This window comes from Diceros bicornis, chromosome 35 (assembly GCF_020826845.1).
Source record: "Diceros bicornis minor isolate mBicDic1 chromosome 35, mDicBic1.mat.cur, whole genome shotgun sequence".
Lineage (NCBI taxonomy): Eukaryota > Metazoa > Chordata > Mammalia > Perissodactyla > Rhinocerotidae > Diceros > Diceros bicornis.
Genome location: NC_080774.1, coordinates 18,717,988 through 18,742,870, shown reverse-complemented (window position 1 = coordinate 18,742,870; position 24,883 = coordinate 18,717,988). Strand labels below are relative to the sequence as shown.

Below are 24,883 nucleotides of genomic sequence, written 5' to 3'. Positions count from 1 at the left end.
TTGACATCACCCCAAACCCTGCATCCTAGAGGGAGTGGGGACCGTCCACCAATGGACACACACACACAAACACACACACACACACATGCCCCCAGGCCTGCATCCTAGAGGGAGTGGGGACCGTCCACCAATGGACACACACACACACACACACACACACACACGCCCCCAGGCCAGCATCCTAGAGGGAGTGGGGACCGTCCACCAATGGACACACACACACACACACACACACACACACGCCCCCAGGCCTGCATCCTAGAGGGAGTGGGGACCGTCCACCAATGGACACACACACACGCCCCCAGGGGCACACGGCCACCCACAGACGTGTGGTAGCAGCTGCACCCCCCTTCAAGATGGCCAGGGGGCGTCCCAGCCCCCTCTGCGCTGCCTTAGACCAGACGGCAGGCGGGCAGGAGGGCTGCAGGCAACTGGACCCTGAGACATCGGCAGGCAGGACACAACCAACCCCACCAGGCCGGCTCCCAGCACGGCGCCCCAGCCTAAGTCGGGGTCCCGTTCTGTGCTCCTCCTGCAGACAGACCCAGGTTCAAATCCCGCCTCCACCGTGCCCTGCCCCACTCGGAGCCTCTGTTTCGTCGTCTGGAAAATGAGGATACATCCCCTCCCGCCCACAAGGCTGCGGGGAAGAATCCGAGGAGCGGAGGCCAGGAACGTGCTCACAATGGAACAGCTCCGGCCAGACGCCAAGCGTATGAGTTCCCTGTCGCTGCTGTAACAAGCCACCACGAACTTAGAGGCTTAAAACAACACGCGTTTGTTATCTTAGAGTCCGGGCGGCCAGGGGGCAGAAAGGGGTCTCCCTGGGCTAAAATCAGGGGCCGGCAGGGCTGCGTTCGTCCTGGAGTCTTCAGGGGGGAGAGTCTGTGTCTTCGCCTTTCCAAGCTTCTAGCAGGTTGCATTACTCGGCCTATAGGTCTCTTCCTCCGTCTCCACAGCCGGCGGCTGAGTCCCTCTCAGGCCGCCGCCTCTCTGGTTCCCTCGTCAAATCACTCTTCCACTATTAAGGACTTTGATGATGACCCTGGGCCCCCCGGATAATCCAGGATCATGTCCCCATCTAAGACCCTTGACTTAATCATCTCTTCAAATCCTGTTTGCCAGGTAGGGTGACATATGCATAGTCACAGGTTCCAGGGACGAGGACGGGCATGTCTTTCGGGGAGGGGCGTGACTCTGTCTCCCACCCTGAGGTTGAATCTTATTACTTGGTCCCTGCGGAGCTGGAGTCGTCCACCCTCCAAAGCGCTAGGTTTTCCTGCCTCCTAGAGCCCCCCGCTGTGCCTCAAACCCAGCAGGCTCCACACATGCTTGGGGAAAGGGGAAGGAATAAGGGGAGCTCATCTGACAGATGTGGAAACTGAGGCTCACGGCAGCGTGACCCACCCAGGATCCAGCAGCATGTCGGGGACCAGAGCCCTTTCTCCTCGACCAGCCCCTGGGTCTTGTCTGGAAATGAAACCGCCAGGCCAGTGCCCCGCTACCAGGGGCCCATTCCCCTGTACTACCTCCATCTGCCCCGATAAAGGGTCATGTCAACACACACGCACACAAAGACACACAGGCTCTCCGTAAGCCAAACAGCCCAACCCACAATCTGAGGACAGATCCACCAAAATGTCGGTCACGACGAGAGAAAAAAGGATCTCTGAGTTCCAGCCCGGCTCACGCATCCACTGTGGGTGGCTGGGCAAGTCACTGCCCCTCTCTGGGCTGCAGCTAAATGTGGGGTTGGACTAGGTGTCAGCCACAAGCCTGCCAGCACTAAGGTCCCAATGCTCTCACCTTCTAAATTTCATTCATTCTACAACTATTGCTTGAGCACTAGCCCGTGTCAGGCCTTGGGAGACAGTGATGAGCAAACACAGGCCCGGAGCTTACAGAGTGGAGGGGAGACCTGCAATGAGCAAGTAAACAAACAAATGAATATCTAACTGCAAACTGGGCTAAGAGTTGGGATGGGGCAGTTCAGGGACTGTGGGTGGCTAGTTGGGAGTGTGGCTAGTCTGGTCCCAGAGCTCATGGGGGCCTCCATGAGGAGGTGATAATAGAGCTTCTTGTGAAGATGATGAGGCAGTATTTAGGAAGGCAAGGATGCAAGAAGATTCCCAGCAGTGAGAAGAGCACGTGCAAAGGCTCTGAGGTCTACAGGAACCCGGCACCCTCAGAGCAGTTCCTGAAGACTACTATTGAATAAGAGTAGATACGGGTCTGCGGGGACCAGGAACTGGGCCTATTTTGTGCACTGCCATAACTCCAGCACCTAAGACGGTGCCTGGAATACAGTAGGTGCTCAATAAATGCTTGTAGATGTGTGAATGACCACTCTGACCTCCACTCTTGCATTCCCAGCTGTTGACAACCTACTGCTCTGAGAGTTTGCTCCAGCCACTCCTCGTCCGTCCCGAGGGTCTCACATTCCACATTCTCCAGTTCCAGGACCTGCTGTGGGGCCAGGCCCGGATGATCCCCACGGCCCTCACCGCCGTGGCTCCAAGGGGCACAGGCAGGCCTGTGGCACGGAGCAGGCTGAGCCACTCACTTGCAACCTGTAATTTCAGAGGCAGAGAGCAACGGGCCCTCTGCCCAGCCTTGGAGCGATTCAGAGACCCCACCCTGTGCCCACCGTGCAATTAGCAGCCGTGCCCCCCGCCCTGCTCAGCAGCCTCGGCCGAGGAGGCAGGGAGGGGAGGGAGAACCCACCACCCTTGAGCCTCTGCCAGGGTCCTCCCCTGTTGAGCCTGGGGCGGCCGCCTGGCCCACCGCAGCCCCCACTCCAGCCTCTCGTGGGCTCAGAGCCACTTCTAATTACACAGCCTCTGAGGCCACCAGGGCCTGCCCTCTGGGCAAAAATATCCCCAGCTTTGATGTGGCTGGAGAGGCCTGGGCTCTGGCCCCACCACAGCACAGCCGGGCCTTCAGAGGGACACCCGGGGGCAGCCTCCCGACGGGCACTCCCAGGAGGTGGAGGGGGCCTCACCCAGGCAGGCCAGAGCTTGAGGCATGCTGTGAAACCCCCTGGGCCTCAGTTTCCCCATCTGTAAACTAGAGATGTTCACTTACTCCCCAGCACCTAGTGGGGAGCACCTGCAAGTGCCAGCATCTGTGTGGGGCACAGAGAGCGCTATGAGTGAGACAGATCTGCCACACCTCTGCCCAGGCTGTTCCCTCCACCTGAAGCACCGTCCTCCAGGCTCCCCCTCACCTGACTCCCCCCTGCACATCTTGTAGCTCAGGCATCACCACCTCCAGGAAGCCCTCCCTGAACCCCAGCCTCTGGGGAGGGAGATCAGCAGCCTCCTCTACCCTCCTGCACCCCCGGGCTCCCCGCTCAGAGTGCTGAGCACATGGGGCTGTAACGGCCTATTTACACGTGTCCCTAGACTGTCAGCTTCTCGGGGCCAGAATCAGGGCCATTTCTGTCACTGTATGCCCAGCACCAGTGCCTAGAACACAGTCGGTGCTCACTAAATGCACATCCACTGGCTGAATGACTCTAGTCTAACCTGCCCATGTTACAGATGGGGAAACTGAGGCCTGGGGGGGGATATACTGACATTATTTTGCTCTGTCACAGCTCCTGCGTGGGAACAAGACAGACTGGGCTCCTTCCTCAGGGAGCTCCTAGTGGGGCAGTCAGACGAGAAACAAGCCAACTGGCAAATCGGGAAGATAACCCAACACTGTGAAATGCTATCAAGGAGATAAAAAGGGTGAGCAGACAGGGAGTAGCCTGGAAGGGGGCAGCCGCCTGGGCAGCTATGTTAGCAATTGTGGTCAGGGCTGCCTCGTTGAGGAGGTGTCTGAACCGACACCCCCAGGGTAAGAGGAAGCAAGCACTCAAGGAACAGGAGGAAGAGCTTCTGGGGCCAAGGGCACAGCAAGTGCAAAGGCCCTGGGGTGAGAAGGGCTTGGGACGAGGCCTCCTCCAGAGAACCAGACTGAGTGCTGATCTCTTCTCAACAGGGAGCCGTCAGAGCCTGGAAACTGGGACACCTGCATGAGCTCCTGGCTCTGCCCCTCACGCACTGTGTGACCCGAGCCTCAGTTTCCCTTCCTGCACCAGGAAGGATCAGCGCAGTTTCCTCAAGCTCTGTTGTTTTGTGATTCTGGGTAAATTTTCCACTTGTTTCTACTTGTTTCCCAACCCCAGCAAACAATGGGATGCTCACTACTGATGGGGGAGAGACACGCCACAGCCACTTTGGAAGATAGTCTGGAGGTTTTTATCAAGTTACCCCTGCGCTTCCCGGATGACCCAGCAATCTCTTTCCTAGGTGTTTACCCCAGAGAAGTGAAAACACACATCCAAAGACAAAAATGCCCTTAGCTGCTTCATCCACAATAGCAAAAAAACCCGGAAACAACCCAGATGTCCACCAACAGAGGATGAACAGCCGGTGGTGCATCCATACAGCAGACGGTGGTGCGTCCATGCAGCAGACGGTGGTGCGTCCATGCAGCAGAACACCTCTCAGCAACAAAAGGAGGAGACGCGAGACACACAGTCTGGACGAATCCCACAGAAACACCAAGCGAAAGAACTGGACCAACAGAACTCACAGTGGGTGATTCCATTTACACGACGTTCTAGAACACGGGGAAACGAAGCCATGGGGACAGAGGTCAGAAGAGCAGTTACCCTTGGCGGGTATTGACTGGAAAGAGGCACAGGGAACCTTCTGGGGCTGAAAACGTGCGCTATCTAGACCCGGGCGGTGGTTACATGGGTGCGTGCCCATGGAAAAATCAAGCTGCACACTTCAGGTTTGTGTGTTTACATAGGTTATGACTCAAAAGTTTTCTAAAAAAAAAATAAAGAGCTCTGCATCTCCTGCTTTTTTGGGGGGGCACCGGGGCCAGTAGGATTCCCGGCTTCCTGCGGCCGTGGTGGCCTGGCCAGCTGCACGCTGCCCGGTAAACATTTACATTCCCCACGGCCCGTGCAAGGAGCAGCTTCACGGCCACACATGGAAGCCATCTCGGGGGGCAGGAGTGGAAACACGCACGGCCCCGCTGCAGACCTGGCCGCGGCCTCCCGCTCGGCCCACTGCCCCCTGGGCGCCCTCGGGCGGGCCCCTCTCAGGAGCCCCCGCCGCCCCCCGCCCCACTCCCCGTCACGAGATGATGCTTCTGAACCGCCTCTGCAGCACTGCTGGAAATGGGGGGCCCCTGCCTGTCTTTGAGCAGAGGGAGTCTGGCCCAGAGTGAGAAGTGGGGAGGCAAGGAGCTGAACTTCAGGACCCTAAGTCACCCAAACACTCAGTATATCATCCCACATTTCTCCTGCTCTCCACCCCTCACTTTACACTAAGACCTTCTGTCTCATCTTCCCTCTCTCTTCTTTCCTTGTCTCCTCTCTCCCTCCTTCCTTTCTTCTTTCCTTTCCTTTCTCTCTCCCTCTCAATACTTGTTGAGCACATACTACGTGACACTTTCCAAGCACTGGGGCTCCAGCAGAGAACCACACAGATAAAAATCCCTGTCCTCATGGAGTTTACATTCTAGTGGGACAAGGAAGAGGAGTAAAAAGATAACTTAGCAACGTATTCACGGTCTGGGAGAAGGTGGGAAGGGGTGTGGAGAGAGAAAGCAAAAAAGAGTGACATTCAAGCAAAGAGCTGAAGGAAGCAAAGAGCTGAAGGACGGGAGAGAGGGACTCGGGGAGAGGATCCGAGGGAGGGCATTCCAGGCAGAGGGAAGGGCAAGTGCAAAGGCCCTGAGGCAGGGGGTGCCCGGCATTTTCAAGGAGTGGAAGCGCATCTGGTGTGCCTGCAACAGAGCGAGTGAGGGGGAGAGCGGAGGGAGTGAGGTCAGAGGGCACCAGGGCCAGACTGCACAGGGCCTCTGCGGGCATTTGCAGGGCTTCTGGCTTTTACTATGAGTGAGGAAGGAGCCCATCGTGGTTCCCTGTGTGGGAAACCCCTCATGACTTCTTCTCTCCTTGCATCGAGCCCCTCACCTCTTTACCGCCCCCCAATGCGCGCACACACACGCACACACGCCCGCGCGCACACACACGCCCTTTCCCTCGAGGACCCTGATCAAGAGACAGCTCAGGGTCCCATCCCTGGGAAGCAGAAGGGGCTCCCCATAAGGCCCCCAGGAAGGCCACACGGGGTCCCCCGCCCTCCGCTGGGCTCCCGCCACCCCAGGCGCTCCATGAGGCTCCCGGATGGAGAGGGGCAGAGCAAGGAGCCACCCCAGGCCCCGCGCGCCAGCTGGTGGGCCAGCGAGGGGTGCCCCCATCCTCGGAGGGGGGCGCGCGGGCCCGGGGTTCCCGCCCACCAGGGCCCCGAGTGCGCGCGGGGGGTGCAGCTCCCCGGGCTGGGTCCGACCTCCCTGAGCCGGGACACGCGCGGCGCCGGCCAGGGGGATGGGCCCCGACAGCTGGAAACATCTGGTTTGAATTCTCGGTTGGAAGCTCCGGCCAGGCAGCCAAGGAATTTGTGAGCTAATTTTAGGCCAAAAGGAGGAGAGCGCAGCAGGGCGGGGCTGGCTCCCCAAACCACAGGGGCGGGGCTTCGAGGCTTGCGGGGTGTGGGGGCCTCCGCGGGGCCCCTCCGATGGTCCCCGCCTGCCCCGTTGCCGAGGCCTGTCTCTCCCAGGAGGGGCACTAAATGGGCACCTACGGTGTGCCAGCCACGGCGTGCTCATCTCTCCCTCCCGCAGCCCTGGGAGTAGCAGGGACCCTTCTCCCCACTTCACTGGTGTGGAAACTGAGGCCCGCAGAGGTTAGAGAGTTGCCCCGCGTCATGCAACTAGCAAACGGTGGACGGGGCCTCGAACCAGGCCGGCCTGCCTCCAAGCCTTAAACCTAAACTCCCTCCATCTCTGCCCGGCATTTACCGTCTTTGTCATTGCCTCCTCTCTGTCCTCACGTCCCAGCAAAGCCTCCCTTGCCCCTTTGTTCCTTCACGTAATGTTTCCTGAACCCCTACTGTGTGCCAGGCACTGTGCAGTGACAAGGAGACAGTGAACACGAGAGACAGAGGCCCTGCCCTTGCACAGGAAAAATCGATATATCAACATCAGTCCAGACAGTCATCAGTGCCCTGAAGAAGAAAGGGGGGGGTGTTGTCAAGAATAAGTGGGGATAGGGCTGCAGAGGGGGCCTCTCTGAGGAGGTGATGTTCAAGTTGAGACCAAAAGGATGAGAAGATGCCAGCCATGCAGACATCTGGGAAGAGGGTACCAGGCAGAGGGAACAATACGTGCAAAGGTCCTGAGGCAGGAGCACGTGCAGAAGAAAGAGCAAGAAGGCTTGTGGGGCCAGAGCAGAGGGGGAGTGAGAGGTGACAGGTGCTTTCCTTCACCCATCCAACCAACGTGTTTGTTGGCAGGTGAGAGGGTAGTCTGAGCAGGGCAGGAGTTGGGGTCCAGAAGCTTCCACTGGCGAAATTAGGGGACTCACTGTCCTACATATTCATTTGTACCCAGTGATTTCATGAGGGGCTGCTGACACTCGGGGAAATCACTGGAATCCTGTCCCTCGTGGGGACCTAGAGGTCAGACACGAGGCAGGACAACAGAGTCTCCTGAAAGAATCACCCCAAAGGGGCAGCGGGCAGCCCAGAAGCAGGGCTGAGGCTGGAGAGGATGGTGGCTCGTCCCCTGGCAGGGCGCGTGCCCCTGGGCAGGGGGACTCTGCTGTGCCACTTCGGCGCTCCAGTCCCCGCCGCGGGCCCCTCCTTCCATGGGGAAAGCAGCGCTGAGGCCGTCCCGCCGACCTTGGGCGTGGGGGTGCTGGCTCTGTGGCCCCGGATGGCCACAGCCTTCCAGCCACCAAGAGGACACCCAACAACAAGTTCACGGCCACACAGAAGCCCCTCGGGGTTTCCAGAAGCCTTCGGGCAGGGGAGCTCCATGGGTCTCTCACCGCTGAGCGGGCAGAGCAGGCTTCTCCCGCTCATTGTGGACCAGACGCCTCTGTGCTGGGGGGCTGTCCCGGGCACTGTGGGGGACAGCAGCACCCCTGACCCGCGACTCAATGCCAGCAGTACCCGCCCCCCAGCAGTGACAACCAAAATATCTCCAGGCGTTGCCAAATGTCCCCTGGGGGCAAAATCGCCCCCAGGCGAGGACCACTGGCTCAGGGCCTTCCTGTGTGGCGTTAGGCGCTGCAGGATGATGGTTTGACTCACCAGCCGGGGGGGCCAGGGAACCCCAGATTTCCTAACACTCTTGGTTTTGTTCCGTCTGTTGAGAATTATTAGGAAAACTCAGAAGAGTCAAAAGAAGCAAATAAAGCTCTCCTATAATCCCACACTCCGCGGCTACCCTCTCTGAACAATTTGGACCACTTCCTCCCAGTCTTTGCCTGCAGTTGATAATCCTAGTAGCTATGATTGGTGGAGCACTTACCCCGTGCCAGGCATCCTGCTAAGTGTTTTCCATGCCTGGTCTCATTAATCCTCTCAACCCCGCTATGAGGTGACACTGTTATCCCATTTCACAGATGAGGAAACTGAGGCCCAGAGTTCACTTAACCTTATATCGTGGGCATTCCTCCGTGCAATCCTTCAAAAACATCATTTTCAATTCCTGAGTAACATTCTATTGATCACGTGGCTGGGGCTGCCTATGTACCTTTACCTAGTCCCAGTTATTGGAATATTCCACAGGCATTTCCCAGGCACCTGCTCTGTGCCAGGAGCATACTAGAGGCTGAGTTATACTTCCTGCCTGCAAGCACGCCCCGTCTCGTGCCCGGGGACCGTGTGTAGAGTGAGTGCATGAGCGAGAGGTGCGTGGACTGTGCCCCTAAAAGCTCAGCAGTCAGGGCTCTGCCCACCCCCACCCGCGGGCACACGCCCTCAAGGCCAACCGCCTTAGGGCCCTGGATTCACACGCCGCCTCAGGCACAGAGGTTTGATCCTTGGTAACTGTCTCTAGCTGAGCTACACATGGTGAAATGCGTTGGAAAGAGTCGTTCACACAGGAGCTGCCATTGTGTTTTCTCCCCCAGTGGGTGTGAAAACGCCCCATCACGCGGCATCTTTGCCATTCCAAAGGGCGCCATATTGGAAACGGCTCACACCCTCACACCGCTCTCCATGGCTTCAGGTCCCACCTCTGGGCAGGTGTTCCCACCTGCCTACCTCCATGCCTGCTCTCGCTCCCAAGCTGCCACCTCACACCCCCTGGGGGGGTGCCCTCACCACCCACCACATCTCCTGGTGTACTCCCCCCAGATTTGCTTCCTGCCCCTTGGAGCTGTCCCTCCAGCAGGGAGCTAATACAGATATTCCCATTTTCCAGAAGGGAAAATTGAGACCTGAGAGGCTGGTGGCCCGCACAAGGTCTCGTAGAGTTGGGTCCAGGGGCGGCTGAATTGGGTGATACCTCTGGCCCCGCCCCCTCTCCAGCCCAGGCCCTGGAAGGGCACCAAGGATGAGCAGAGCCCAGTGGCTGCCTCCCAGTGCTTCCTGCCCTCCGGTGGGGGGTGGTGCGGGCACAGAACAGCCTCCAGGGAGGTGCCCTCTGCTCTGCAGCTGATGGGAAGTCTGAGCCTCGGAGATTTGGGGAGTTCCCAGCTCCTCCTCAAGGAGCCCACCTCTGGCGACTGGTGCCCCCAGAAAGTCTTAAGAGTTTAATCCCAGATCTGTGATTTTTCAAGCTGTGTGGGCTTCAGCAAGTCACTGACCCTCTCTGAACCTCAGTTTTCTCATCTGTAAAATGCAGTTAAAAATAGGACCCACCACATAGGGTGAGGATTAGATGAGAAAATGTGAGCAACAGAGTGAATCCATTTAGCACAACGTGAATCCATGATTAGCACACGAGTGTGAGCTGCAGCTATTACTTTTACTGCCCAGGGCACCAGGACCGTGCCCGTATTACAGATGAGGACTGGGACGCTCAGAGAGGCATGGGGCAGAGACAGGGCCCAGTGTCAGACTGACCCCTGTCTCCCTCCTGAGCCTTCTGCGGAGGGAAAAGCCACAAGGCCTGCCTCATGCGGCTCCCACCCGAGTGGGAGGGACAGACGGGTGAGCAGTGGCCACTCAGTGGCTTGAGCAGACACATGGCACCCATTTCACAGATGGAGAGACTGAGGCCCCAAGTGGAGGAGGAGTAACGTGGAGTTACCTGTTGGTCAGCCAGGCTGGTCTCTGTGCCCAAGGCGGGGGGCAAGGAAGTAGGGAGAGGAGGGGCGAGCAGGGGGAAGCCCAGAGGCAGGGCAGGATCAGTCCCAAGCTCAGAGAGCTGTCAGGGCCTGGGGGAGCTGAGCCCCCAAGGTGGAGAGGCAGTGGAGGGGGGATGCGGATCAAGGACGGGACGTTTGTGTGAGGAGGAGTGAGGAGTGAGGAGGTCAGTCTGTCCAGAGAGCGACACATTTATTAGTGGCCAGTGAGTGACAAGGCTGGCAACTTCTTGTGGACTCGGGCACCGGGGAGCCAGCGATGGTGTCTGAGCAGGGGAGCAGCCACTGAAGGTAAGAGGGCTGGGCCTACCTACACAGGACATCAGTGGGGGACCCCCAGCCGCTGCGGCCTCCTCGGGCCTCCCCGGGCAGGTTACAAAGTTAGACATATACCCACCACGTATGAACAACGCAGAACGTCTCAGAAACTCAGACAGGGAACCCTTGTAAGAGACCACAAACTGGTTTCCAAAGTGGCCGCGCCACGGTGCATTCTGGGTGCTAGCCAGCAACGTGTGGTGCTCTGCCTGCTCGCCATCCTCGCCAGCACTTGGTGTTGTCAGTCCTTTTAATTTTAGTCCATCTGGCGGTGTGACGTGACGTCTCCTGGTGGTCTTCATGGGCTTCGCTGATGGCTGATGATGTGGAGCGTCTTTGCCAGCAGCCTCCACCTGGAGACTGACTCGGTCCTTGAGACTCCACACGGCTGAAGCCCAACCCGGCACCCCACCCTCACCACCACCCCAACCTGCTCCTTCCGCCGACGGCGCCCCCGTCAGGACGGCCGCCCCAGTCAGAAAGCCGAGAGCTCAATTTCTTTCCTCCGCTTCATCACCGCTCCCATCCGTCACCAGCTCCCAGCCTTTCTCTTCCCACCTTCTCTCGATTCTGTACCTTCTTTGCACCCCCACTGGCCCAGGCCCCCTCACCCCCTCACAGCCTGCAGCCACCCTCCGGCTCCTTCCAGCCACCCCGACCTTGTTCACTCTCCCTCTGCACCCCCCGTTCTCCACACTGTTCTCGACGCCTGGAACATTCCTCTCTCTACCCACCCTCCCAAGTCAAGGACTCTGCCTCTGTCAAGTCCCAAACATTTTCCTGACTCCTCCCCACCCTGCCCCCAGGGTCTGGCCACATTGTACGTGCTCGGAGCCCCCAGCATCTCTCCTCTGGGGCTCTGGGCCCAGCCATAATCTGATACTTTTCTGGGCGATCATTCAATAATCTCTCTCTCCCTCCAGACTGTGAACCCCAAAGGGCACCACCGCTGTCCTGCTCACGTGGCGTCCGGGGACCTAGCACGGTGCCGGCACAGAATGGACACCCCGTGACAATCGAGTTATGTGGCTTGGCGGAGTGGCAGATGGGGGTGGGGTAGGGAGGGCAAGTTTGGGGAGGCTCGGCCCAGAACAGCTACTGGATGAACCACGCGCAGGGCCGGGAGACCCAGCTCCTAAGAGACAAGGGACCTGGAGTAAACTTAGCATGCCACTGCCCCCCGCCCCAGTTCCCGATTTCCTGTCTACCCTCCTTCCTTCCCTGCCGCCAGAGCTGAAGTCAGCAGAGTCTGGTTTCTTAGCCGTGCAACCTGCTAGAGCAGCAGATCCAGCTTTCTGAACCTCAGTTTCCCCAGCGGTGAAAGGGGGTATTAATTGTCCCCACGTCACGGGGTTGTTGTGAGGCCTAAATGAGATCATGCAGGTATATTGTTTGGTGTGGGACTGGGTATGCAGTAAGTGCCCAATAAATGGTGGGTCCTTGCCCCTAGCCTTCTGTGTCTGTCCTGGACCCCAGCTCTGCTGTGTCCTGCTCTCTGCAAGGAGGAAGCTGGGTTCGACTCCAAGTGCCGATGCCTTCCCAGCAAACAGAATCCACGAAGGGTGACTGATGGGGACTTCCAGACGCCGGGCTAGGTCAGCAGGGGAGCACGGCATTCCCCCAGAATCCCACTGCGATCTCAAGGACGCCGTGACACAGTGGTAGGACCATGGCTTTCTGATTCAGGCCTGGCTTCGAATCCCGGGTCCTCAGGCACGACCTGGGAGAGGTGACTTCACTTGTCTGAGCCTCAGTTTCCTTTTCTGTAAAACGGGGGGACCCTAGTTCCTCCTACCCAGGCTGTTTGAGGGGAGTCACGGAGCTATGGCAGATTCCGGTGCTCAGGATGTATTTGCTGAGCAGACGGAGGGGGCGACTCAGGCAGTGACGCTCAAGGATAAGGGGAGGCCCAGGGAGGGGGAAGGGTGCAGGAGCCCGCCCACGTGTCAAGTTTTCAGAATTTTGTGATCCAGTTGTTTAAAAAGTTAAATTATAGTGTATTAAAAACCAAGGTCCTCCATACCCAAAACTCATCACTTCCTAATTATTTCACTACATTCTCCTCTTATCTATGTTCCTGAGAATACTTACATTTATGGTGTCGTCTACTATGTAAACGGTTGGTTGCTCAAAATCGGCCGTGGGCGTATTTATACCAAGGAAACTGGCAAGCACTAAATCATGGCCTGGGCACACATCCACCCAGGAGCCAGTTGTTAAACATATACCCGCACCCCACTGGGTTTGGAGCCCCTTCCTGCCTAAACCAGCCGGCCTTCTTCATCCTCAAACAGCGGAGAGAGGGAAGCTAGGGCTGCCACAGGCTCCAAGAGCTGGTGCTGGGCGCCCCCTGGTGGCTGCTTCAAGCACCCCTCATCACCGACGCTGACTTCAATCCTGCACCCTGGAGAACGAGATGGAAAACCAGGCCTATGCGCGCAGGTGTGCACAGCGGCCCCGAGCAAAGGCGCTCCGGGAGCCTGGAGAACGTGGGGAACGTGGACACCTGCTCCCTGCCCAGCAGGACAGGGTGACAAGACCCTGGGAGGACTGCTCAGATGTCCCCAAGTCCTTTGCCTCTGGGTCCCCAACCCCGTCATGTGGAGTCCCCCAGCTGCTTTGTCTGATGACTCCCACAGGGGAGGTGAACTGACGTCTCTCCTAAAGCATCAGCCTGCCTTCTCCAGGCTTAGCTGCCCTGACCCACGGGGGACACCCCCCTTCCACCGGCCCCCCACCAAAGCGCCTTGAACACACCTTCCTGTGGATCACCCTTGTTCTAGAGGGTCGGGGAGGGGCAGTCACTCCTCCACTGCATCCCCCATGGCTCCTGCCACGTTCCTCACTCTGTCCCTCACGACTCCGTTGGGCACCTGCCGTGTTCCCCAATCTCTCATCTTCTCCCCAACCTCTCTCTCCTGAGCTGCAGCCCAAACCTCCCCGACAGCCCTCTCTTGGAACTCTCTCCGCAGGTCACGCCCGGGAGTGGAGGGGTCCTTTGGAAGATCCGGAGTTCGAATCCCGGCTCAGCCACTGTGGGTGGGCCGCTGGCTCCATCTCTCTTCCCATCTGACCCTCGGGGTCGACGTGGGTCCAACATGTGGTGACGCACGCGTGTGGTAAGTGTTGCTTCAACAGGGCAGCCAACTGACCTGATTTGCTGGGGCTGAGGGCTCTCCCACGAGACGGGACGTCCAGGGCTGAAATCAGGAAGTGCCAGGCCAACCGGGACATCTGTCACCCTACGCTTCCATCAGGGGTCAGCGAACTGACAGAGCCTAATCCAGCCTGCCGCCTGTTTGTAAATAAAGCTTTCTTAGAACTCAGCCGAACCCATTCATTGATGACATGTCGTCAGTCAATCGCTGTGTTTGTGCCACAGCGACAGAGTGGAGAGGCTGCAACAGAGACCACGTGGCCTGCAAAACCTGAGAAAGCTACTCTCTGGCCCTTTAAGAAAAAGTTTGCTGGCCCCAAACCTTAAATGACGGCTTCTCAGGCCTCCTGGGAGCTGTCCGAAAGCCTGGTGGGCTGCAGCCGGCTGACCCGTGTGAGGCGCGGGTACCGGGTGTTAAGAGGAGACAGGCCCCGTGTGGAACAGAGAGGCCAGGGTGGGCTTCTGGGGAGGACGGCATTGATGTTTGGAGGGGGTGTCTGTCTCAGATTTGAGAGGAACCAAATTCTGAGGCCAGAACTTTATTCAACTCATGGGGGGAGTTGAATAAAGTGGTCCCCGAGGGCCAGACTCCTTTCCCCCTCAGACAGTCTGAAGCCTTCCCCGGCTGCCCAAGGATGCACCAAGAGGCCCCCAGCGACCAAGAGACAACACGGAGGTCAACTAGCAGCCTGTGCAGGGGCTTCCTGAGGGGGCTGACGCTGGGGGTGGACAGCGAGGGGCCAACTCCCCACCCGAGGGGGCGCCCTGATCCCAAGCACGAAGCCGTCCCTTGAGCATCCAATATTTATTGGGGGTCTGCGCTGCCCCGGCCCGGGCCGGGCGGTGGGATACCTCAGCGAGCCAGACAGAGCCCGCGCGGAAACGGGGACGCAGGGGAAGGCGAGAGGGCAGGATGGGGTTCCTCTGTCAGCAGACGGGAGCTCGGCGGTCCACACAGTCCCAAAGAAGGGTGCAGCCCTGGGCCTCCAAACCCGCCTCCGTCCTCAGAGGCCGAGACCTGGGTTCTCCGGAGAGGTGCCCAAGGAAACCCAGGCTGCCCCAAATGTGGAGCGGCAGGAAATGGCCGCAGGAATCCTGCACTCCTCCCCAGATGCCCCCTTCCTGTGGGTGACCATGTGGCGGGAAGAAGATGGTGGTGGGAGCAGGGGCGGGGGCCTCCGAGTCCTCCCCGGGTGCATGGGCATGAGACCCAGCGGCCGGCAGGGAGGAGGGAGGGCGGCAGCGGGGGCTGTGGAGGGAGCCCCGAGCAGACGGGAGACGAGGCGATTCTGCATGCCAGGCCTGCTTTGGTGGCAGGACCTTTGCTGTTCTCAGTCCTGTGTGCAGCGGTGGCCAGGGTCCCTGCTCAAAAGATGCCCATCCCCAGGGATCTCCGAGGAAGCCCAGACCTGAGGAATGGAGCCTGAGTGCCAGGTGGTGGCCCGCTGGGCCGCGGAGGAAGGAGGCCAGGTTGGGGAGCTAAGGGAGGAAGCTGTGCAGGGTGAGGTCGTCCCCGTCGCGGTCCTCCCTGGGCCCCGCCTTTGGGCCCCGGCCATTGGTGGTGGGCAGGCCCCCGTTGGCCGTGGCGGCAGGCCCCTCGCCCCCCTCGGGCAGCAGCGACGAGATGCAGACCATCTCGGTGGGGGAGTAATTGCGCACGGGGTACATGTGGCTCTTGCGGGAGAGGCGCACAGCCAGCACCACGGTGCACACAAGGAAGATGGTGGCCAGCAGGGCCAGGATGAGGATGGCCAGCAGACACTGCTTCACCGGGACGTAGTCCCAGGCCACCGTGGGGTTGGGGGCCACAGAGCTCGGCGGGGTAAAACTCTGGCTATTTTCCCATGGGTTGGTCGGGCCAGCAGATGAATTGCTTTCTGCCATGGTGGTGCTCCTGTGAGGATCAGAGGGCACAAGAAGGGGCTTGTTTATGCCCCTTGTGGTAGCAGGTCCTGTAGACGGGGCCTTTGAGGTGGCTGGATCTGTGGACAGGGCCTCTTTGACTGATGGTCCCGTGGACAAGACCTTCATGACAGTGGATTCCATGGTCAGCGCCTCCGTGGCTGCAGGTTGTGTGGTCAGCGCCTCCGTGGCTGCTGGCTCTGTGGACAGGGCTCCCACGGTAGCCAGCCCTGTGGATAGAGCCTCTGGGAAGGGAAGGGTTGCAGTGACCAGTGCTTTGGTCAGAGGGCCCAGTGTGACAGAAACCTGCGTGGCCAGTTCTGTGCTCAGATTCCCAACGGTTGTCGCTCCTCCGTCCAGGCCAGCAGAGTCCCCTGTGGCCGCCTCCAGAGTGGTTGGCTCAGGAGTTCCAGGCCCTGCAGAATCTCTCAGCCCCGATGTTCCCATCACAGCCAGAAGCTTGTGGCTCAGGGGAACAGTCCCGGTGCTATCTTCAAGCATTTCTGGAGAGTCCGTGCCGTCTGTGGTATAGTCTTCGTCTTCTGTAATGTCCTCAACCATGGTCACCTGTCTCCGGCCCCGGACAAGCAGGGGGCCTGGGGTCCCCGTGGCTCCATCCTCCCCGGTCTCCTGCCTCTGGAGGCCGCTGCCAGGGCCCAGCAGGATCAGCAGCAGGAGGAGTTGCAGAGGCATGGCACCTGGAGGAAGACACGGACAGAGGGACGTGAGGACAGCTTCACCCCGGGCCCGCCAGGCACCCTCGACTGCGATCCTAGTCGGCCACAGCCGGGAGTATGTCTGGTCTGGGGCCGGCACCCACCTTTAGGCTGCCTCATGACCCGGATGCACATGCCTGGTGCCCAGTAGACCCTCTACGAATAGCAGCTATTCTATTTACCAACATTAATAAAATCCCTCTGGGGGCCCTCAACTCCCTCTATATGGTGCACAGAAATTTATTTGCCTCTCTATCCTTTTCAATTAAAACTTTTTTTCTTTTTTTGTGAGGAAGAGCAGCCCTGAGCTAACATCCGATGCCAATCCTCCTCTTTTTTGCTGAGGAAGACTGGCCCTGGGCTAACATCCGTGCCCGTCTTCCTCTACTTTATATGGGACACCGCCACAGCGTGGCTTGACAGGCGGTGTGTCAATGCACGCCCGGGATCCGAACCTGCGAACCCCGGGCCGCCGCAGCGGAGTGCGAGCACTTAACCGCTTATGCCACCGGGCCGGCCCCCCAAAACTTTTTATTGTGGACAAGACAATCCATTGGGATGCAGAAAGAAAATATTAGAGTTTCTAGTTATATTAACTTCTATGTCATCTGCTTCTTAATTTCCACTTCTGTGTCTATAATATATCAAGAGTACAGTAGAACTGGTATGCAGCTCATCAATAGATCAATGTACATATATTGTCCACTGATGGGGTCCACCAGTGAAAGAGCCTGGAGACCACAGGTCTACAGGATAAAGCTGCTTGTGAGGACGTCTCTCAGAGTCTGAACCTGAGCCCCCCTCCACGTTCCTCTGTTCTGCTTTCCCCATCTTGGCTCCCGCCCTGTGCAGCCCTAGCCCGTCCCTCAGATTTTCAGTGTCTCCGCTCGGTCCCATCCCCTTTGGCTGTATCCTCGCTCACGCAGTGGGGACGGCAGTACCTACCTCGTAGGCTGTTGTGAGGATGAAATGATGCGCTGCCTCTGTTCCCATCACCAGCCCCAGCAAAGGGCGGCTACTTTGGTGGTTCTTTCAGTATACCTATCCCATAAGTCCTCAAGGGCCCAGAGCCATCAACCGCATTAGCCAGGGCCAGGAGAAAACCCAGATCTTTTCAGAACAGCCCTGCCCTCGGAGAGCTGACATCCTCTCATTTGCCTGTGGGTAGGGCCACTGCCCGTTCTGGTATCACCCTTCAGCCTCCCCACCAGGTAGCCAGAAAGGGCCACGTCACTGCTCTTTTTCTCGGCGGTGTGAACACTCGTGTTTTCTGGTTTTCTCTATCTTCCCTTATGCTCCCCCTGGCGCTGCCTGGTGTCTGTGGGATTCCAATTCTTGCCCTTGAGGATCCTGTGGTGAGCGACAGCTGCGTTCTGGGGCAGGATTCAGGTATTCCTGGGGTCCCTGGACATAATACGCTTCAGCAGGATGCAACCCCCAGCACAACGCCTGGGAGAGAGGCAGCCTGGATAATTTCCGAAACCGTCCCCGCACTTCCCGTGATTCAGAGCAGACAGCAGTTGTGCATCATTCCTTGAGTGACTGTAACTTACTCAGAGGTCCCTCAGCTTCCAAGCTCGATCCGACCTCCTTCACACGTTAGTTAGGATTATGTTGGTTTCTAAAATGCCAGTCTGATCACATCTTAAAATAATTTCTTAAACCAAACTTTTATATTTGCAGCAGACACATCTGGCCCTCACAATTATCCTTTCACTGAAGAGGGATGGGGCTCAGAGAGGTGAAGCAACCTGCCCAAGGACACACAGCTGGCAAGCAGCAGAGATCAGATTCAAACCCAGTGCGGATTCAGAAAGGCTTTGTGGAGGGACCTGACCTAGCTGAGGGGGCAGAAGAAGCAAAGCCTTAGAAGAGAGATTAGCTTGCTGTGTTTGTGGCTGGGGTTTGTGGCTGGGTGGAGGACCCAGCTGGGAGAGGGAGGGCAGAGTAAGAATAGGGAGGACCTTGAAGCCACATCACCCAGAAAGTGACATGTATCAGGAGCCGGGCAGGGCACAGGACTGAGAGCACAGACTATGGGGTCAATCAAAAGGGTGTTCGAGTCCCAGCTCTGTCCCTTACAAGCTGTATGACCTTGACACAGATCTTTGCCTTTCTGAGCCTCAATCTTCTCATCTGTAAAATGGGAGTAAATAGAATGCATCTCATAGGGCTGTTGAGAGAATGCAAAGAGATGATGGATTCAAAAGTTCCAGGCTCACAGTAGGTGCTTAATAAATGTGTCTCACATGCACACGCACACACACATTCTTTGCCTTCCAACCCGCCTTCAGGAGGCAAGATTTCTTTGCACATGGGGTTGAGTTCTTATTTGGAGGAAGAGTATACGGCCCAACCTTGGCCCCACTGTCCTGGGGGCAGGCGACTTCAGAAAGAATATTTCATAATTATATAAAGACTTGCCCACCACACCCACTCGGGCCCGTTCTTGGTTCCTGGAAGGCAGAGCCCTCAGCCACTTCCAGGAAGTAGAGCGGGAGGGGGCAAAAACACAAAGCCCAACCCACCAGTTCCTGGGTTGGGGGAGGCATCTTGGTGGGTCAGGGCCCGACCTTCTGCAGCCCGGAGGCTGGGGGGTTACCACGGAAGGTGGGCTCTCGCCTTTGGTTGCCCTCTCCCCTCCACCTATCCCACAGTCCCCTGCATGCAGAGGCAGCTGGGGTCGAGGAGAGACGACTCAGCCGCTGTGTAACCTATGCAGGTCGCTTCACCCTCTCCGAGCCTCAGTTTCCTCATCTGTAAAATGGGCGCTATGGCTTCAAAGAATGGTCGTGAGAATCAAACGAGATGCCACAGGGAAGGTCTCAGATGCTGGCCTGCAGCAGGGGGGATTTTATCTGGGGGCTCTGTTAGGGGCTGTGGACAGAGGTGCAGAGGAAAGGGAGACCTCAGAATCAGGGAAGGTACAGAGCTGGCAACTTCCTTTCCTCTCCCGTGGGCAGTTAAGGAAGGTGCGGGGCGCTGTGTGAGAGGAGAGAGCTCTCGTCTGTTGAGATAAGATGGGACACACTGGGACAGCCCATCTCTCCCTGCCTGGGCCTCCCAGCTAGCTTGTCCCGGACGTGCCGGTGTTAGCACTGAAAATCCCTTGTCCCCACATCCCTCAGCCTGGTGCCTACCACCCCATGGGCTTCAAGGGCAAGGGACCACAGACACAGCAGCCTCCAGCAGGGCCACGGCTGCAGAGGCATCCACCCATTTCACAGGAAGAAAACCCAGATCCCAGAGGTTCTGTGGCTCCAAGGGGCCACGCAGACAGCAAGACATGAGCGGGGCGGAGCATGAGCACTGTGTACGGCGGGCAGGATAGTAATTTTAAATTTGCTAAAATAAATTTATTGCAATACAACGAAAATGATGCACTATGAAGCCCCCACTGCAGATGGGTTACTTCATGATCTCATCAGACGGGGACCTCATTCGTCTTCACTCCGGCACTGGCTGCTATGATTCCCATCATACAGATGAGGAAGGCGAGGCTCAGAGTGGCGACTCGCTTCCTCCAGGCGCCACCTGCAGTGTGAACCCTGGCCATTGTGTGTTTTGGGTTTTTTTTGGTAATGAAAGTACCCGACTTCAGCTGTGATTGCATCCACTCCAGGAAGGCTATCTCGAAGAACCACATTGCCAGCCACAGACTAGACAGAGAGCCGGCCGCCTCCCCCCTGAGGCCCCTGTTTCAGAGATCTTGGTTGATTTCAGTAACTGACCACGTAGGGCCCCTTTTTTTCTCTCTTTCCGCGCTTTAAATGCTTGCTCTTATGTTTTAATTCACCAATAAAATGTGAGCCCAGGTGACTCTAGGGCCCCACTCTCCACCCCAATAAAAGCAGAACCCTGGGCCCGTGCGCTCTCTCTCTCTCTCTGCCACCTCGTGTGTGGCCCCACATGTGCCGTGTCACTTCCAGGACCTGTGAGTAATAAACCTTTGTTTTTTCAAACTTTCCTAATGGTTATTGCTGAGGGCGTCTTGCACTCATAGTAAGAACCACAAGGGCTGGTCCAGCCGCAACACTGGTTATTGACAGGCTGAGCCCGGCACAGAACCCCGCCTTTGGTCTCCTCTGTCCTCTGAGGGCAGGAAAGCAGTCGCTCACCGCAGGAGCAGCTGGGCAGGGCTCCGAGAAGGGCAAGGAACTGCCACATCCTATTTGTCTTGTCGCTTGCCTAACAGAGTAGCAGATACTGCCCGTTTCCTGTCTTTCACCCTAAAACCAGGTTGCTTCTGCCCTGAGCCCCACCCAGGCGGTGTGGGGGGCAGGCTGCGAGGGCCACACCCCAGCTCCAGAGACCAGGCCGTGCAGCCACTCCGAAATGCTCAGGAAAGATGCCCATGGGGCTCTGAGAAGCTTGGGACCTGCCACTCAGAACCTCAGATCCCAGGAGTCCCAGCGTTCCTGAGCTTGGAACCTCAAGATCCGAAAGACAGAGCGTCTCAGGCTGTGAGTTGAGCAGCCGCCAAGAGAAGGCAAGGCTCCTAATCAACAATTTGGTCGAACTGAGGTCCAGGTGTCCCCCAGATCCCAGTGCAGGTCCAAGTCCCGGTGACAGGACAGACCCCAGCCCGACTCGGGATCACATCCAGTATCAAACCAGATCCAGTCCCAGCTCTGTCACTGACAAGCTGTGTGACCTTGGGCAACTGAACTCACCTCTCTGAGCCATGGGTTCTTGTCTGGAACACAAGGGCAGCGGTAGCACCCGCACCGCGTGGGGCTGTTGCAGGGTGAAGCGAGCTGGTCCAGGTTGAGGGTTTAGCTGATAGCAAGCTCTCAATAAAGGACAGCTAGTGGCATTGTTAGTCTGCATCGAGAGCTGTGTTCCTGAAAATTCCCACCCCGGGGCAGTTTTGACACACCTCTGACCTTGTCAGTCAGAGAGGGCCAGGGCAGGGGGCCCTAGGAACCTGTCTCCACCGCAAGCCCTGGGCACCATGCACAGCCTCAACCTCCCCTGGTTTTCGAACCACATAGACAACATGCCAGGCACTGTTCTAAGAGCTATACATGGTTAGCTCACCCAGGCCCCACAACCTTCTTGTATTAACCCCGTGTGAAAGATGAGGAAACTGAGGCCCACAGCCTGTGAGAGAGGGAGCGGGAACTTGAACCTGGGCGGTCTCGCTCCACAGCCCGCCTCATAGTCACAGCCCTATGTCACCCACAAACAAGGTCCATTCTCAGGAGCCAGAGCAAATGCCACCTCCTCCAAGAAGCCACCCCGGATTGCCCAGGCATACTTAGTCACTCCCATTGTTTAAACCTTTTTAAATGTTGGCTTACTTTCCACAAATTCATTCCCATTGGCCCATAAACTCCAAGAGGACAGGAACCACAGATCTCTTGCTGCTCAAGCTATGTGTCCAGGGCTCAGCAGACGGGCAGCTCCTCAGCGGCCGTGCCCACTCATGACACTTGCCCTTTGGAGCACAGGCACCATGGCTGCCCCGCTGCCCCCATCAGACAGCAAGCTTTTGGAGAGCAGAGTCTCCACCGGATCCCCAGCACCCTCAGGCCGGGCCCCCGGGGGCTCGTTACAGAGCTGTCGCAGGAGGGGCCGTGTGTATGACACGGGGCAGCCAGCGCAAGACGTGCTGTCCTCAGGCTTTTGGCCTCATATTTGTCCTCCTGCACTTCCCGACCTGTTGTCATCATCTACCCCACCCCATGGAGGAGCCTTTTGAGATGTGCTTTTTTCCTCATTTCCACCCGCCGCCGTGAGATTTTGATTCCGCAGACATACCTGTTTAAGGTTCTGCGGTCCTTTGCAGGGACACACACCATAGCGACACCTAAGATTTTTTTGCCCCCCTCCGCAAAAAAAAACCCCAACTTTCACCTGTTGGATCCCAAGTTTGCTGACCTGGTACAGAGGAGGTGAGGCACAGGAATTCAACGAGACTTACAGTTGGTTTTAGTTTAACTGACGCTTGTCAGAGGACACCTGTGTAGACGGACAGATGGACAAGCAGACAGACACCCCCAGCACCCCCGCCAGCCATCCTGTCTCCTTCTAGCCCGAGGGCCTCCCACTGCCATCTTCCTGCTCATGCTCAGCCAAGGAGACTGAGAGACCCAGGCCCGAGGTCACCTGGGCTCCATGAGTGTCCTCCAGCCAGATGGGGCCGCTACAAGACCGCGCTCGGCCACCTGCCGGCCACGCCGCCGCAGGCAGCTGCTTCTCCCCTCTGAGCCTGTTTCCTCATCTGCAAAAACGGGGCACTGTTCACCCGCCAGGGTTCTCAGATGATTCCCCGCCCCTCTTGGTGGGCCCGCTGAGGCCTGGCCGAGGTTCCCAGGACGCGCCCGGGACAGGGCCCCGGAGGCCCGGCAGCCCAGCCCCTTCCGCTATCCAGGTTTCAGTCTCCCCTGGCTGCCGGCCACGCCTGGTGAGGGAGGCATCTCTCATTCAGGGTGCGGCCAGTCCATGCCTCGCCCAGAGGAAGCCCGGGGCCCGGGGAGCCACCTCCTGAGCCCCTGCCCACTGAGAGATCTGGCCCCAGGGACTCGAAGTCAGAGATGGGAGACAGAAGAAAGCAAGAGGGTCCAGGAGGGAGGAAAACAGAATTCCAGGCGACCGGAGTCGTGATCCTTGTCTATAGAGGGGGTGTGTGTGAGTGTAGGGGACGCTGCTTTAGCCACCAGCTCCCACCATTCTCCTTCACACCCCTAAAGCACCCCAAATACAAATTAATAAGAATATTCTAGTTATTATTATTATTTTCTCTTTTGCTAGCAGTAGTATCTTAATTCTAGTATTTTAATAATTTACTACGGACAAGCGTCATTTTCTCAATCTTATAAAAAAGCGTGAAGAATGCAGCTTTGGAAACGATATTTTCATGGCCCCATAACCTAGGCGGCTTCCAGATGAATCCCGCACGCCCTCCTCCTTCCTGGACTCGCCCAGACCCAATCCCAGCTCCGCTCCTGAGCCCTTCACCGCTCTGGGCCCCGGTCTCCCACCCATGAAAGCAGGAGGAGCATGATTTTTAGGGAAGCGGTCCTGATTTCTCCAATTTTTCAAGTTCGGAATGCCCCCAAGCCAGCAGCTGCTGGCAAATCTGACAGGGAGGGCTGGATGGAAGTTGACGGGAGCAGGAGCCGGAAGAGACAGCAGAGTAAGGCCACAAGCTCCAGGCAGGCCTTGGGCCCCAGCCCGAGGGACTTTGGTCAGCCCTCCCCAGGGCTGCAGCTCAGGGAGGCCCCGAGGTCCTGCCATGGGTCTGCCCTCGGCTAGCAGGCAGGCCCGCTGGGCCCTCCGGTCCCCCAGCCACTCCGTGCGGTTTTGCAAGCCGGCACTTACCGTGCTCAGCAGAGCATGAGACAGCTGCCTCGTGGACCCAGGAGAAGTGGCTTCTCTGCTCTGGCAACAAGGACACAGCCCACACCGCCGGGCGCTGCTGTGGCACCCCTGCCGTGGTCCCAGACCCCGCCAACCCCCAACGACTGTGTATGAAAGAAGGAAGCGAGAATGTGGTTACTCATGGCCACGTGACGGCCCACACCCCCTTGTTTGTGACAGCTTTGGTGACAATCTTGATTGAGACTGGGTGGTAGTGGGAGACGGGGACTCACTCATCCTGACACTGCTCCTGGATTCCGGTAACCGTGAAACCACCAAGAACCAGGTGGAAACTTCCTGGGGGCCCCTGACGGGGCCCAAGCAGGGAAAGGCCACAGCATTACTCCACGGGTGATGGAGAGTGGGGGTGAGTGGGGTCTTCACCCTGGAAGGAAGTGACCAGATGCAAAGGAGGTGACCAGGACGATTCTCCATTCTTGACCAAGAAAGGAGAGGGAGGAGAAAACAGAACACAGACCTTGCTGAGCTGCGCAAATATGACGGACGTAGCAATGTAGTCATTCTCGTGAGATCCAGCCTCTCGAGGCGCACAGTGGTCCTTTTAGTTGTCATCAAGTACCTCTCTGGGGAGCTGGACTGCAAACTCCCTGAGGGCCAGCCCTGCTTTTTTACTTCTCTATCCTCATCTGTTCATTTCGCCAACTCTGGCCCTCTGGCCCTCCCGTAGCTCTTCATCTCATGGGGAAGCCAGTAACTGAAGAAATGAGCAGACACAGTGAGGTCATGTCACCCCGGGATGAGCCACGGGGGCCCCCTAACCCACTCTGGGGGGGAGGGGTTGCCAGGAGAATCTTCCAAGGAGAAGAGGCACTTGAGATGACAAGTAGGGGTGGGCTGGGTGGGCAGCCCAGGAGGAATGTAAAGCCATCCCAAGCAGAGACACAGCCTGGGCAACTGGTGGGAGGCCTAAGAACACACAGAACTCTCAAGGAAGCGAAGGAAGGGGTTGTCGCCCAGGTCTGGCCTGTGGCTTTGCACAAGGTGGGGCTCAAAACGTACGCAGAGAGAGGTTCATACCCTGCCTCGCACACAGGTCTTTTTAAAATGAAAACCAGAGAGCCAGTGGGTGTTCACCATGACAGAGCCTCCATCACCTTAGGAAGCTACAGCTGGGAGTGGCCAACTACTCAGCCAGTCTGCACAGACAGGAAAACTGAGGGCCCACAAGCACAAAGGAGACCGTTGGACTCCCCACTCTTCTCCAGCAGGTTTGGAAAGAGCCAGCCCTCTGGG

General features: G+C 57.8%; 1 protein-coding gene across 3 annotated transcripts; it reads right to left on the bottom strand.

Moving 5' to 3' along the window:
• Positions 1-14,436: 14,436 nt before the first annotated feature.
• On the bottom strand, positions 14,437-23,754 carry SELPLG (selectin P ligand). 3 transcript variants are annotated; one of them, XM_058531652.1, is made up of 2 exons: positions 23,591-23,754; positions 14,437-16,246 (listed from the first exon to the last, which is right to left on the bottom strand). In XM_058531652.1, the coding sequence occupies exon 2, from the start codon at positions 16,239-16,241 to the stop codon at positions 15,126-15,128; it is 1,116 nt and encodes a 371-aa protein (XP_058387635.1). In that variant the 5' UTR covers positions 16,242-16,246; positions 23,591-23,754; the 3' UTR covers positions 14,437-15,125. The 3 variants fall into 3 exon arrangements, with proteins under 3 accessions (XP_058387635.1, XP_058387636.1, XP_058387634.1); XM_058531653.1 differs by lacking the exon at positions 23,591-23,754 and adding an exon at positions 22,376-22,586; XM_058531651.1 differs by lacking the exon at positions 23,591-23,754 and adding an exon at positions 20,938-21,249.
• Between the last annotated feature and the right edge of the window lie 1,129 nt (positions 23,755-24,883).